The 14,376-nt window shown below is 34.9% G+C and overlaps 1 protein-coding gene and 1 pseudogene across 4 annotated transcripts; both read right to left on the bottom strand.

Annotated features, from left to right (window-relative positions):
- Nucleotides 1–945: 945 nt before the first annotated feature.
- LOC120218845 (probable serine incorporator) lies at nt 946–5,969 on the bottom strand. 4 transcript variants are annotated; one of them, XM_039215745.1, is made up of 13 exons: nt 5,719–5,968; nt 3,971–4,277; nt 3,742–3,815; nt 3,313–3,472; nt 3,152–3,176; nt 2,923–3,012; nt 2,510–2,681; nt 2,343–2,416; nt 1,987–2,056; nt 1,707–1,778; nt 1,494–1,633; nt 1,250–1,323; nt 946–1,167 (listed from the first exon to the last, which is right to left on the bottom strand). In XM_039215745.1, the coding sequence occupies exons 2-13, from the start codon at nt 4,164–4,166 to the stop codon at nt 1,106–1,108; spliced, it is 1,209 nt and encodes a 402-aa protein (XP_039071676.1). In that variant the 5' UTR covers nt 4,167–4,277; nt 5,719–5,968; the 3' UTR covers nt 946–1,105. The 4 variants fall into 4 exon arrangements, 3 of the variants coding, with proteins under 3 accessions (XP_039071676.1, XP_039071675.1, XP_039071677.1); XM_039215744.1 differs by having other exon boundaries at nt 3,971–4,263; XM_039215746.1 differs by having other exon boundaries at nt 1,494–1,627; nt 3,971–4,263; nt 5,719–5,967.
- Nucleotides 5,970–10,636: 4,667 nt separating this feature from the next.
- Nucleotides 10,637–13,156, bottom strand: LOC120218844 (annotated as a pseudogene).
- Between the last annotated feature and the right edge of the window lie 1,220 nt (nt 13,157–14,376).

Below are 14,376 nucleotides of genomic sequence, written 5' to 3'. Positions count from 1 at the left end.
TAATATAAATTAATAATAATAATAATAATAATAATAATATGGATAATAATAATATTAATAATAATAATGATAATAATAATATTAATAATAATAAGGATAATAATAATATTAATAATAATAATATGGATAAAAAATTTAGTATCTTCACAGTTTGACAAAAAAAATCACAATTAGGGAATGACAATTAAGTAAATAAAGCTTATTGACGGTCAAAAAGTAGACCAAAACCGTCGAGCAAAAGGCCGACTGCATAGAACAAAGCCCTTTTCTTCATATTACTGCCGATGGTGGTTAAATTTAATATTACTTGAATAAATCTTTAATTTAAGATTTTATATATATAAAAAAAAATTATTAGGAGATTTATTCATTAAAATCAAGTGTACAACATGAATCAATTTTTGATTAATCAAAATAAATCCTTAAAATTTTGAAAAAGCAATAAAAAAAGAAATTTTGATAAAATCAGTTTTATATTATTTTCCATAGTTCTTCATATTTCAATGCCATTAATAGTAAATATTAAATCTGTAAAATAATATTTTTATTTAGTTTTTTATTAGTGTAATGATTACATTTATATATTTAATAATATAGAATTTGATTTGAATCAATCTCTCTAATAGAAAAATTAAATTCATCTATTCCGTAATAAAGACATTAAATTAATACAATCTCATTTGGATGCATGACAATGTTACAATTTCAATATACGGTTTTCCTTTTTAATTTTTGAATTTAAAAATAAAAATAGGAAACTAGTGTCACTTTTAATTCTTGCCTTTTGATTTTTGCAACCCTACCAAAAATGTAATTTTCCCTACAATTTCCTTTGCTTTTTTTTATCCTTTGGACAAAGATAATTCATATCTTTCACTCGGTTGCGTATTTACAAATAACAAGTGTCAACAGATTTTAATTAAATATATGTAATTTACTGTATTACCCCCCCCCCCCAGGGGAGCGAGGCAAAAGAATTTGACATGTGCAGATCCCAGGCACTTTCTCCATTTCAACAATGCTTACTATATATGCTTCAATTCCATCCCTCTGTGTTCAGAGTAAGACTGTAATGGCATTTTGAGCACCTTCCAAAAGCTTTTGTTCAAACAGCTTCACTCGTCGTTCGTCTCCACCTCAATATGACAGGAGCAACCAGCATCCACACTGCAACCACAATATCTTATTGTACCCGAATTTGAGTAACACAAGAGAAATGGACATCTCTAGTTCTAGTTAAAGTACTTACAGTAAACACAGACAGCTAGCCATTCATTCACTATCCTGACCCAAGTACTTGTCCAACCAACATCGATTGTCCATCTGTAGAAGTACAATGGAGTAAAACATCTGATGTCATCGGATAAGATGTTACCAAGAAGTAAATTAGTCATCGAGAAGATGGAGTGCAGTAGCGTCTTATAATATATGTATGATTCCATTTATTCGAAATTCAATATAAATCAAACTACAAATGCACGAGGGGGACATACTTTTTAATGGTGTGATGAGTATTCCAGCCAATCAGCAGCATTGCGAAGTACATCGCACCAGTGGCAAAAACGAAGTGGAAGAAACCGTAACCGTATGGTACAGCATCTTCAGCACGTGCTTCCTTTTTCCCGAACTGAATCTGTTGTCAGATGCATTTTCATGGAAAATAAGGAGACAAGAAATAAAACATTTATGATTCAAGCAGAACAAACCTGAAAACATTGAGAATCGATGCCGGTTGAAAATGTAGCAATAACCATAGACAGTAGCGCAACAACAAAGCTCTGAAAGAATTCACAGAGTTATTATCATGCTCCAGGTAAACTTTACAAGATACAGTTATACGTCTTAGAATCTCTTCAAATCAGGAAAATAAAGTCTTTTTCTTTCATTATAACATATCATATTTCGTTAAGTTATGAAAGTTAAAAGAGCAGTCATCGGTACTTGGGTCAAAACGTTCAATAGATTTTTCAGAGAATGACATATTACTATGATGGTGAGCCAGTCTGTCTTGTTTGATGCCTCTGCCTTTCTGTTGCAACTTTCCCCTGCTGGTTCACTGCAAAGAAAGAAGAGCTTATCTAATTGAATTTAACAATAAATTGATAAAATACTTTTGATTCTCATAATTGTTAATCCGTCATATTGGCACAGAAAGTGGGAAGATTATATATTTTCGGTTTTCCTAGGACTGTGACGGGATTCAAGGGTATTGCTCCATAGGTCCATTTTCTTTGTTTGAACACCAATTTCAATGGTTGCAGTTCATAACCCTGAAATGTTAATGGATGCACTCTGAAAACCATAGAACAGACTTATCTCAATCCAAAAAGCTTAAAAAATACCTTCGAATGGCACACCAACAGATGAATACCACATAGAGCCCCATAAGCCCTGGAGTTAAGAAGCCCGCATTGATCTGTTTTGGCAAAAACAAGGGTATCATGCGTTTCATTCAAAATTGTATTATAAAATTTAGGAAATGAAAGGGCAAGGATTGCCAGGAACATACTTTCGGGTGGAGGGAAACACTGGTCATTAGCTGCAGGAGTACCAGCGTCCATGTGATGAAGAAAATGTTCAGAAGGCAGGACGGTTCTGGTGCATACCAGATATACATCAAGATGATCCCAATTATGCATATAATATATGCGGCAGTAGCAATTAACATCACATGGATGTGGCTACAAAAAGAAAGTGATATTTTTAGCAGCAGTAAAACCAAAATACATACCAAGGAGTGGTTATGTCACCATTTTTTTTACTTCTAAGAAAATTATTTCCAATCTCAAAAAGCATTGAAGGCATTGTGCGAGAACCATACCAAATTTCCAAGAATTTAACCATATGAAAAATAACAAATATACATATTTAAAGTTCATTATCTCGGCCTCAGAATTGAACCATACAAGAGATGAGTCTTACCATCTTTCAGCATTTTTATCAGATTGACAACAATCATTCAGCCATGTAATGAAACTGATTACGCTTACGAGCTGAACTAGGAGAAAGACCCTGAAAATGATAGGCAGAATATAAGAATGACTGAAGTGTAACATAGGAAGCATCTTCAACTTCCCGAACAGACTATTCCAATAAAATTTGTACATCTTTACATAGGGGAATTTTAAAAAGGAATCTATGGTACCCATACCCGGCACCAAAATGAGCAATCTCCCCTGTCAGTAAGAGCAACGGAAGGAAAAAGGAGGAAGAGAATACAACATGTCAGACCATTTATGTTGATCAGATTAACATGAAAACTGAAGCTAAAGTCCTGGAATTAATTATGGAAAGAGGGTTGAAGAACAGAACCATATATCTGTACGATGAAGGTAGGAATCAAAAAGGAGGTAGCTGTCAAGGCAATCCAGAGGCCAAACTTTGGAGACCACCATCCAGAATGCCATGAGTCTCTGCAATTGTACATCCTTGGGTTGCCAGCAGTGGAAAGAAACATTACAATATAGAATGCCTAAAATTAAATTAAGGAATAATGACATATTCAAAAAATTAAAAAAATAAACAAATAAAAACTGGAATTACAGAACTATAAATAAGGTAGCTTCTAGTTCTTATTTTCTTCATTATCTATAAGGTTTGAGAAGAGAGCTACTTTTGGTAAGCCAAGTTCTATTCAGCATTCTGTTATTTGGCATTCTACATCTAGCCGTTGAGCTCTTAATGTCATTATTATCAACAAAGAAAAACACATATATATCCATTATAATGACTTGAGGATACAAAACATCCCAAGCTCACACGTAGGACTCCTTCGGCTCCCAAACAACCGTGGCCACCTTGGCAATTCTTCAGTTCTGCAACCACATTCCCACATACATGCTGATTAACATTATTGAAGTCACCTTCATAGAACTCTAGCATGAAGAAACTGATTGCAAATACAAAAGCAAGTATAGTGTATTCCACGTAACATTTTGACAAATAATGCTGATGCAAACAAGCAACTTACTTTCCATTTCAGGGAAGGCATTGCGGCCATAATCTCGAACTGCCCAAGCCAGCAAATTCGAAACCAGAAAGATCAAAGCATAGACATATCTAGCCATCCAAGGATTGAAGCCATTCCTGAACTGGCTAAACCACGAGTCATCCTTAAAAACCCATTGCCTCTCATTGCGGTTGTTACTTCCTAAACCACTCTCCATTTCACTTTCACCTTCCACTCTTAATCACATTACGGATTCGTATATTTCCAGGAATGTAGTAAACCAGTCGATTCCAGTCCACCGAGAATCTTGTTATCTACAGTAAAATTACTAAACCAATACAATAATAAAATAAAAAAAGTAACATTATATAATCATGTTTTGTCCCGGTGGATCCACCTAAATGCCAAAAAGTTAAAACTCCGAAATTTGTGCTCAAGAAAAACGGGATTTGGGCTTTTAATGATTTCGGTTTACAATAAAGCGTAAGAAAATTAAACGTGATTAAATTAATTTAAATTAGGTTTATAAAATTTTTTCACGCATTTAATATATTTATTCTAAATATTTTTAATTATTTTAACAATAAAAGCTTAAACACCCTTACAATTTCTGATACTCAAACCTATAATCTATAAATATAACAATTATACTTTTAACCACTAGGTACGAGCTTGATTTGTACTTGTTCTCTTGTATTCTAAAATTTCATCAATTCATCAATTTGATTAATATTAATCATTAATTTAATATTTTTTCAGATCAATCGATGTGTCACGTATTAAGTTATAATGTTTTTTGCCTTATGTCAGCAAAAAGAACTATATTATGTGAAAGTAATATCTCAAAGAAAAGTTAGTAACATTTAATTATTAAAATTAATTAAATGACTTAATTAGTCTGATTTTTAATTTATAAGCTTGTTTGATCCAATTTTTTAATTAAAAAGTTAAATAAATAAATAAAATTCAAAGGCTCTAAACAACCTTGATCCAATAAATTAAAACCATTAATTAGAGTAAAACTAATCACAAAGAAAAACCATTTCTGATTTCTCATCTGACATAACATACTGTTACAAGTACAACAAGCAAGAAGCTAAAGAATTGCGTGCAATTCACGGCAAATTTCTACTTTTTTTTTCCTCTTTCCTTTGAATTTAATGGATTCCAAGTTTAAAACCAAACCGTTGCACCGAATTTTGGCTGTTAACGAGTAAAGAGAAATAAATTTTGGCAATGGAGTATTACTTGTGGTTCATGCAACATTCAGAATAAGAATTAAAACAACAGTCTAATTTTTCTTTTTTCCCGGAATTAAAAAGAAAGATGGTTTTGTTTCTCTTTGCATGGAAAAGCGTGAAAGGATTAAGAGATGAGTAAAGGAATCTTTGAAATCCTTTTCTCCCGTTGCAAGAAGTCCTTTTGTTTTTAGCAAACTTCCTAATCCGGTGATTTGATTTGAGCAGAAGTTCAAAACAGGATTAATGATGTTAACTTCCAATCTTATATGGCTTAATTGACAACTTGCCTCCTAAACTATTTTTTCTTTGTTCTGATTGCGCAATGAAATAAGGAAAATTTAAGTTCCTTTCAGAAACCGAAACATTTCTTTTATCACTATTTGCATGAGCTTCGAAATCATTTTATTTCCTTTCAGAAACCCAATATAAATGCTTAAGCACAAGAATCATAAACTAAAAACGGGAAAAAAATAACTGAACTGAAGTTACAGAGGAATGCAATCAATGAAGAAATGAATGTTTAATTACCTCAAAACACTTAGGCCCAAAGCATTAAGATCCAAAACAGAATCGTCGCAGCAAACAAAGCAGAGCTTTCTTCATCACTATTTTCCAGAACCAGAAAACAGAGAAAGAATAATCGAAGAAAATGCAAACAGAGCGATATTGCGCGATCTCTCAATCTTATTTTATTATTTGGTTCTTTCCGAATGGTGTTTTTAGGAAAATATAAAGAGAGATACAGAGAGATTGCTTTTGGAGCGTTTTTGTTTGCTTTCTTTTTCCTTCTCCCGCCGTAAGCTTTATGTAAACGAAAAATTTATTACGTATTTTTGAAATCTTAAAAGAACATTAAAAAGATACATGTAATTTTATTTAGTTTAAAACTATTTAAAATTTTATTACCGTAAAAAAATTATTAACGCTCCCTAAAAATAACATTTTTTATTTTAAATTTTCAAACAAAAAATATCTTAAAATATTTAGATTTTTTCATATTAGTATTATTATTATTACTTCACATATCGTACCGAATTTAAAATATATTTCACATATCATATTGAGGGCTAATGCTTAAGAAGCACTCGTTGGTTGAGAAAGTGGGGGCAGCAGATGGCAAAGGAAAATTGGTGTTTATTGATTGATGTTTTCACTCAAAGGCACAAAAGGTTTTCGTTTAAGATAAACGATGATGCAGGAAATTATCGTATAAAAAATGCAATCTCTGTTTTCGTTGTTTGGTTGTCGAGAAAAAGAAGTGATTTCGGTGAGAAAATTCATCATTCTTCTGAAAAAGCTTACGTGTTTAGATTTTGCTTTAAGAACAAGGTATTTTATTGGTTCAGGCAAATCTTTTGATTCCGTCTGCTTGCTTAATTGTACACCAATGGAAGAAAACTATAGATACTAGCAAATATTTATATATAAAAACTCAGACATTAATTCACAAAATTAATAAACATATATACAAAAAAAGTATTTCATTTTGTTTACGAGAATTTTATTTAACTAATAAATTATTTTTATTAATTCAAAAGTAAATTGTGATCAATATCGATGAATATTAATTATCATTTTCAAAAAATATATGTCCTAAAAATGTCTTTACCAGCTTTTGGAGAAGCATGGTGCAATTTTCAGCACACCCACCGCAAGTAATCATTGAACCTATGCTTTTATAATTGATTTTCTTAGAAAGAGATACATAGCTAACGATTAATGAATGTGTTTATTCTTAATGTATTAAATTATGATATAATTATTTTGTAACAAAAAAACTATGATATTATTAGTTACAATTATTTTAAAAATTCATATTAACATTTCATATTTATCAATTTTCTGGTGGATTTTCTTTAAAAGAAAAGGTGCCAATGAATATTTTTCTTATTTAAAAAGTAATTATTCGTAATTTCCTTTACTTTAACATATAAAAAAAACCATGTATATTTAATAATGAAATGAAATGAAAGATGTATAAATGTAATTATGCAAACTAGACGAAAAACAAAACAAAACAAACGAGGTTAAATGGATTTTTACCATTCATGACACGGCAAATGTGATAGATTCATAGTATGGGGTTCTCTTATGATCTATACATACATCTTTCTTATTTTGTTTTATTCTTATTAAATTTGCAAATCACATGGAATTTATTCTTTGGACCATACAAAATCGGACCGTCCATATAATACCTAACAGAATGTAAAGAACATTCTCCTCTTTCTTTTTCGTTTTATTTTTTTTAAATAGAGAAATCAATTTAGAAGAAGCTGGCTCATACGCTGAAAGTGCAACGGGACAAAATAATTTATTGTGCGATGTCTGTTTAATTTTTTTTTCCCACTTTTATTATTAATACCAATAACTCAACTGTTTTGTTTTAGTACGTAAGAATTAATGAGTGCCGTGGAAAATGATTCACTATTCTCGCGATCCATGTTCGAATCACCTGCTTTAGCTGTTCGAGACTTGTCCACACACAATGCTATATCATTACTAGGAGAACGTCAATCAAGGTAGCTTCAAATCCAAGGCTAAAAACCTCTTCTTTTTCTCTCTTTTCATGAAAGTTCATAATTATTGCTCATGACTATATTTTATACAGAATTAAATAAAAGTGGAATAAATAAAGCAGCGATCGAAGAGCATTGAATATGTGACTGAAATCATGAATCTTAGTCCGACGAGTGTGGTGTGGTGTTGGAATTCGATTTTAATTATTATTTTTTGAAAAAATCCAGATCTAAACCTACACACATGTATAGATAATATTGTTCGAACTTGAATCACTTAATTCAAGAGTTCGATCCATCTTATTATTATATTTAAGTAGGATGTGGCTTTTGATAGAATAAAAGAAGCTTTTTAACTTGCAAACTTGTTCATTGAAATTGGGAGTGAATAGGGCTGAGCTCAACTTCAAAATTAGTTATAGGGCCCAAATCATATAGTTTAAGGGTCCAAATGGATAGGCTCCTTATAACCTTTGGACTATATCTTAGGCCTATTTGTTCTTTCCATGAAAAGAAAGACGATGATTATGTATTAGATAACATGTGCTAATTCGAGAATATTAAAAAATAAAAATTCAATTCCATATTTAACCAATCAATTGATTGATATAGTTGTATTTTATATATACATTTAAGAAATAATTTTATTTTTACATAAGTTTTATTAATAACTAAATTCACATGATTTGACTTATCTCATCATTATATGAACTTAACAATTTTCTCAATATACAAATTCGTTGCATTTTAATCAAAATCATTTATTGTTTTCCATCATCGACCAGTTTCTGGTAAAGAAGATGATAATGTGTGGTTAATACTACCCAACACTCGTTGATGGAATTATTGACTATGGTTTCATACATCAATGGCTATCCAACTCCCAATGCTAAATGCTATATATTTCCTATCACCTCTATAACCATATAAACTCAATTGAATTAAAGGCTGAACCGAATTAAACTCTTAAATATCAAAATTAATTTATTTAATACTAAAAGAAACCTTTGGGGTGCGAATATTACAGAAAGTGATGTCCAAAACAGAAGAATTAGCATCGGCCGCCCTCCCCTACTCTCACAATTATCAACTAGTATTCTAGATTCTCATAGGGATTTAAATCCTCTTTAATACAATGCATTATTTTGTGTTAATAAGTGGCATCTTCTCATCTCTTTGTAAGGATTCGTTTGTTTTTTTTTAACAATGCCTTATCATTGGGGGATTTGGTAGAGAGATCTTTGTTTAGTTCAAGGTTATTTAATTTAATTTCTTCATGTGGCTGGTTGAAGGGGTCGGTCGATTTTCATATGCCATAACAGTGACTCTTTATGATTAGGCCATTAATAAATGTGAGCCAACAGCCTGTCCAAGCCCCAAACTCCCCTAATTAAATGATAATTGTGTCCCATTTTTTAGGTAAAACAAAATCCCAAAAGAAAAATCATTTTGCCATTCAAATTGACATTACCTTTCTGATGTGCCCCATGTGGCTGTAACATTTTTAGGACTCTCTTTATTATTTATTGTTTGGATATAGTTGCAACTATCATTCAATGGCAATTACAAGTAGAAAACTCTGTTATGATGTAACTAATAATGCTATGATCCCACAGCCGGCTCTTCTTTCTTTAATATTCCATTCTCGTTTTTAATTTATTATCAGAGGAGTATTAGGTGTGTACATGGACCCTTTATTTTTAATATTGCTCCAAGGCCAGAAAACCACAAGAGCAAGTAAGCACATTACATAGATCCTTGAATTAATTGTATATATTATAATGCAAATTGGGGAAATAAATAAAATTAAAAGCTTACTTCACTTTGTCCAAGATAGTGTACACATTGGAGATCAAACCGCAGTACTCAAAGGTTGAAAAAGTAGGCATCTTTCCTTTTAACTAATGGGATTGTTTTAGCGGTTGAATACAGAAAGCAATATTCTGGGTTCCACCAATGGAGTGGAAAGTTGTGTGCTTTCTTTAACTTTTAATTAGGGAAATACTGGGCCAACACCATCCTCTCCCATCTTAAAAGTAGGGGTGAAAAAAACAGAAAGAAAGAAAAAGCAACAGTTATGGTGATTCACACATTTCACATGCTCCCAGTTCGTGTTAGAGCCAGACAGGAGTTTAGCTGTGTTGTTTTCTTCAAATTCTCGAAAGAAGCTTGATAACAACGGAAACAAAACCTTTAGGAATTTGATAGATTTTGTGCTACAGTTGAGAATGGCACACCATCCAGAGGAGAAAATGTAAATTTTAGTGTGAAAGGAGGACAACAGTCAAACATCACTAGACAGCATCAATCATGGCTGATAGAGGGAGTTGAACATTTCAAATTCCATATTCCAAAAGAAAAAGGGTAAGCGTGAAGATATCTGGTTTGAAACTCGAAATTTCAAAGGAAACCCACCATTAGGGGGTTGCACATGGGACTAAATCCCATCAAACATTAATCTAATGATAAAAGAACCATAAATTAAAGTGGCTGTTCGGTGGGGTGACTTGAATGGCCCATTTCAAGTTCACAAAAGATCTCAGTTAGCACTTGCCGCCTCCATCGAAATTTCTGGAGTTGGATGAAAAAATTCAATCCAAGACAAATCCCCCTCTTATTTACCAATAATTTACCTGAATTGCTGGAACTATACAGGCAACCGAGACTTTCTTGATGATGCTCAACAGCTGGAAATTGGTAGTTTAATGTGTGTTGAAAGATGAGGGTGATTTTGTTCAACATTCAGATATCAACTGGTCTTTCAAAAGTATCTCATCTCAAACCCAAAATGCCAAGATAATTGATCAACCAAGACACAAAATAATCACAACGGAAAATAAAGGGTGAACATGAAAGCAATAACTGAATTCTGTAAAACAATCAAATACAGAATTGTTCAAGGGACTATAGAAAGAAAAAAAAAATTAAACAAAAGTATGATAGTAAAACAGAAAAAGAAAAGAGAATAATAACAGTAAAAAAACCACAAACCAGCAGCAGCAGAAGCAGCGGCTGCTGCCTTTGTAAGCCTGGAAAATCTATGGTTCATCTCTATACATACAACATTCTATGCAACCTAATCTCTTTTTCTCTGCAAGTTTTATTCCACAACTCCAAATATCCATAACAATTTCAACTAAATATAGAATTCTCTTCGTTCCACAACCTTCAATAACATACATTGATGAGGTCAACCCTATGGTTTTCCGAAATGGTAAGACTTTTTTTGAATGAGTTTCTTCAGCGAGCGATGATAATTGCTCCCAAGGCGAAAGAAGAGTTGTTTTTGGTCATAATGAAATGCAAAGGAGAAGAAAAAGAAATCTTGATGATAGCCAAATACAATTTTGTGAACATTCTTTTTGTGGTTTGTGTAGAAGGTTAGAGGGGAGAAATTCTTAATAGAATCAATAGAAAGGTGGTGGAGGAGGTGAAGCATATGATACTCCAATTACCGGTGGCAATGGTCCCTCGTACACAGGAGCTGGTGGTGGCGGGCTTTCATAAATAATTGGCGGTGGTGGAGGTGAATAGTAATGAACTGTTGGTGGTGGGGGTGAGGAATATTTTACAAAGGGTGGCGGTGGAGAAGGTGACGGGGGTGGCTTGTAATGAATTGGGGGAGGTGGCGATGGTGGCGGCGGTGAGTACTCTACACATGGTGGAGGTGGAGGCGGTTCTATACATGGTGGAGGTGAAGGTGGTGGTGGGGAGTGAACCACAGGTGGTGGTGGGGAGTGAACCACAGGTGGTGGTGGCGGCGGCGATAAATATGGGTAAATTGGCGGGGGAGGTGAATGTGGAGGCGGTGGTGGAGAATTTGGCGGGGATGGTGGTGGAGGGGAGCTATAGTAGTAAGGAACTGGTGGCGGCGGGGAAAACAACGGAGGTGGTGGAGGTGGTGAATTTGGTGGAGGCGGGGACCTCACACAATATACAGGTGTAGGGGGTGGGGGTGAAGGTGGTGGAGGTGAGGTCGGGGGTGGCGGTGAGGGCGGGGAGGTGATGGTGGCGGAGGTGGTGGAGAGTAACAGGTGGAGGGGTGGTGAGGGCGGTGGAGGTGATGGTGGCGGAGGTGGAGGTGGTGGTGAGGCGGGGGAGGGTGTGGTGGAGGCGGTGGAGAGTAAACAGGTGGAGGTGGTGGTGGAGGCGAGTAAACTGGAGGTGGTGGTGGTGGAGGCGAGTAAACTGGAGGGGGGAGGTGATGGTGGTGGAGGGCGGTGGAGAGTAAACAGGTGGAGGTGGTGGTGGAGGCGAGTAAACTGGAGCGAGAATGTGAAGTTCTGCAGCTTCGGTAACTGACAAATACTGGCCGGAATTTTCCCCGATAGCATATTATGAGCCACATTGAGCTGCTCGAGGCTCACCAATTGCCCAATTTTCTCAGGCAAAGGACCCATCAACTCATTAAAACTAACATCGAAAACAGTCAAATTTTTAAGCGCACCAATTTCCTCGGGCAAACAAGATCTCAACCCATTGTTCATGAGAATGATTTCCTCGAGACCCGTCATGTTTCCAAGGCTGGACGGCACGCATCCATGGAACCTGTTGTTGGCCAACACAATAACAGAAACAGGGGAGTTGCCGAAGTTGCCCGGAAGGTTGAACCTGAAGCGGTTGTGGTTGATGAAAATGGCATCCAAGTCCTTGTCGAACAGTTCTTTGGGTACGGTCCCTTCGAACTCGTTGAACCTCAGATCCAAGAACTTGAGTGAAGGCAGCTTGAGAATCACTTGAGGGAACTTACCAGCAAACCTATTATTGCTAAGATCCAGCTCGAACAGTAACTTCAGTTTGATAAAATTGTGCGGAACACTGCCACAAAAGCGATTGGAGTTGATGTGGAACAATGCAAGATCAGTGAGTAACCCAAGCTCCTCCGGCAAGTACCCGGCAATATCACCATGGTTCAGATCAATGCCGGCAACGGTCCTGTTTGTCTTGTTATCAGGTGCAGGAGCACAGAACACTCCGGTGTAATCACAAACACCAGATCCAACCCAATCTCCGGTGAAATTAGAAGGGTCAGACAGAATAGCTTGCTTCCAAGCTTGTAAAGCTATGTAAGCATTTCTGAGTCTGGGGTTTTCAAACACAAGAGACGGGTCGACAGTGACATTTTCCCCTCTGTCGCCAAACTCATCTCTGTAATAGAGAAGCTGGCGCTGCCTGATGTACAACACTTCTTTGTCACTGAGACCTCCATGGCTCGAAATGGTATTCTGCTGCTCGCATGAACAGAACCCAACAATGAAAGAAATGAGGATGAAAAGTGAGAGATGAGAGAAATGGAGCTTGATGTTAGTCTTGTTCTTCTTCATCTCAAAAAAGTCATCTGCTTCAACGAATGCCGCTTTGTGCCTCTCTCTCTCTCGCTACAAGCAAAGCTTGGGTTCCAAATGTGGGTGCACTCTGATATCAAATAAAGAAAGAAGACAGGTATTTGGGGTTTGAGCAGAGAGACACCAAAGAGGTGAACTTTTAATGGGGTATTTTGGAGAAGCGTGTGCGTGTAGGAGAAATAGAAAAAAAAATAGAAGAAATAAATAATTCAACCAGATGACAGCTAAATCACAGCTCAAGGCCCACCAGAACATCCCACTCCCCCCCCTTTTTTAATAATAAAAAGAAGACAAATTGTAACTCATTTGGAAGGCTGAGTTTAGTTTTCATTGAAGCCCAAACTACAAAGCTAAAGCTAACAAGAACAAATCCATACAATATTAGGCAAAATGTTACCCAAAATGCTAATTATGTAACTATCAATAATTGTTGACAACAGAATAATGTAATAGTTGTTAAAAGGTAGTCGGTGGAGGAGAATATTCCGGCCAAGGTTGGCCACACACGAGAAAGATCCGACGGGTGGCTTGTTGGTATCACGAGTTATTGGTCCATAAATTTTTGTGGTGGGCAATGAATGGCATAGAGGTGACATTGATACAGTGCACATTTAATCCAAGTTTTTAAGATTTGTTGCTGTAGTAGTTTCGTTTATTTCTGTTGTCAAATCACAAAACTCTTGCACTAAATTAACTACTAGCGACGCTCTATCAAAATACTTTACTACCCTGTTTCCTCTGTTTACATTTATTCCTATTCTAAATTTTCTAATTTACTACTCTACCCTGTTTCCTCTGTTTACATTTATTCCTATTCTAAATTTTCTAATTTACTACTTACCATTTAGGGCTTGATTTTGTTCTGATTTAATATTTAATTGGATAAAATTTTAAAATAATTCAAGAACTTTAACCCTTATTATTTCTAGAAAACTTGTTTAACATTTATTATTACTATTTGTCGGTGAGGAGTCAATTCGAAATTCCTCACATTTCTTTACTTTTCTTGAGCTACAATTTAAACTTCAGTTGGGCGCATTTCTCCGGCCGCCCGTATTTGGTGGCAAGATTGTCAATGCCTTAAAACTTTTTAGCCTTGAATAGGGACAGATGATTCCCAGTTTACTTCCTGTGATCCAAACAACAGCTTGCTTACAACTTTTCAACCGTATGTCGTGAATAAAAGCAATACGCCACTTTAGTTTCTGCTTCAACTTTGATTATTATCTTCACAACTCCATAATATTACTTTACTTTAAATAGAAATATTTCTTTAGAAAGATAAAGGTGAAGTGAAACATTTTCATTAATGTTTAAAATCA

This window comes from Hibiscus syriacus, unplaced genomic scaffold (genome assembly GCF_006381635.1).
Source record: "Hibiscus syriacus cultivar Baekdansim isolate YM2019G1 unplaced genomic scaffold, ASM638163v2 tig00110201_pilon, whole genome shotgun sequence".
Lineage (NCBI taxonomy): Eukaryota > Viridiplantae > Streptophyta > Magnoliopsida > Malvales > Malvaceae > Hibiscus > Hibiscus syriacus.
Note: the sequence above shows the minus strand (reverse complement) of the source record. Positions and strands in the feature narration are given on the sequence as shown.

What these genes read in the sequence shown, in the direction of transcription:
- LOC120218845 (XM_039215745.1), bottom strand. Translation starts at nt 4,166, where the DNA reads ATGGAGAGTGGTTTAGGAAGTAACAACCGCAATGAGAGGCAATGGGTT. An exon ending in GTGTTTCCCTCCACCCGAAA is followed by an intron (nt 2,417 to 2,509) that starts GTATGTTCCTGG and finishes TTGCCAAAACAG; the next exon opens with ATCAATGCGGGCTTCTTAAC. An exon ending in ACTCATCACACCATTAAAAA is followed by an intron (nt 1,324 to 1,493) that starts GTATGTCCCCCT and finishes GTACTTCTACAG; the next exon opens with ATGGACAATCGATGTTGGTT.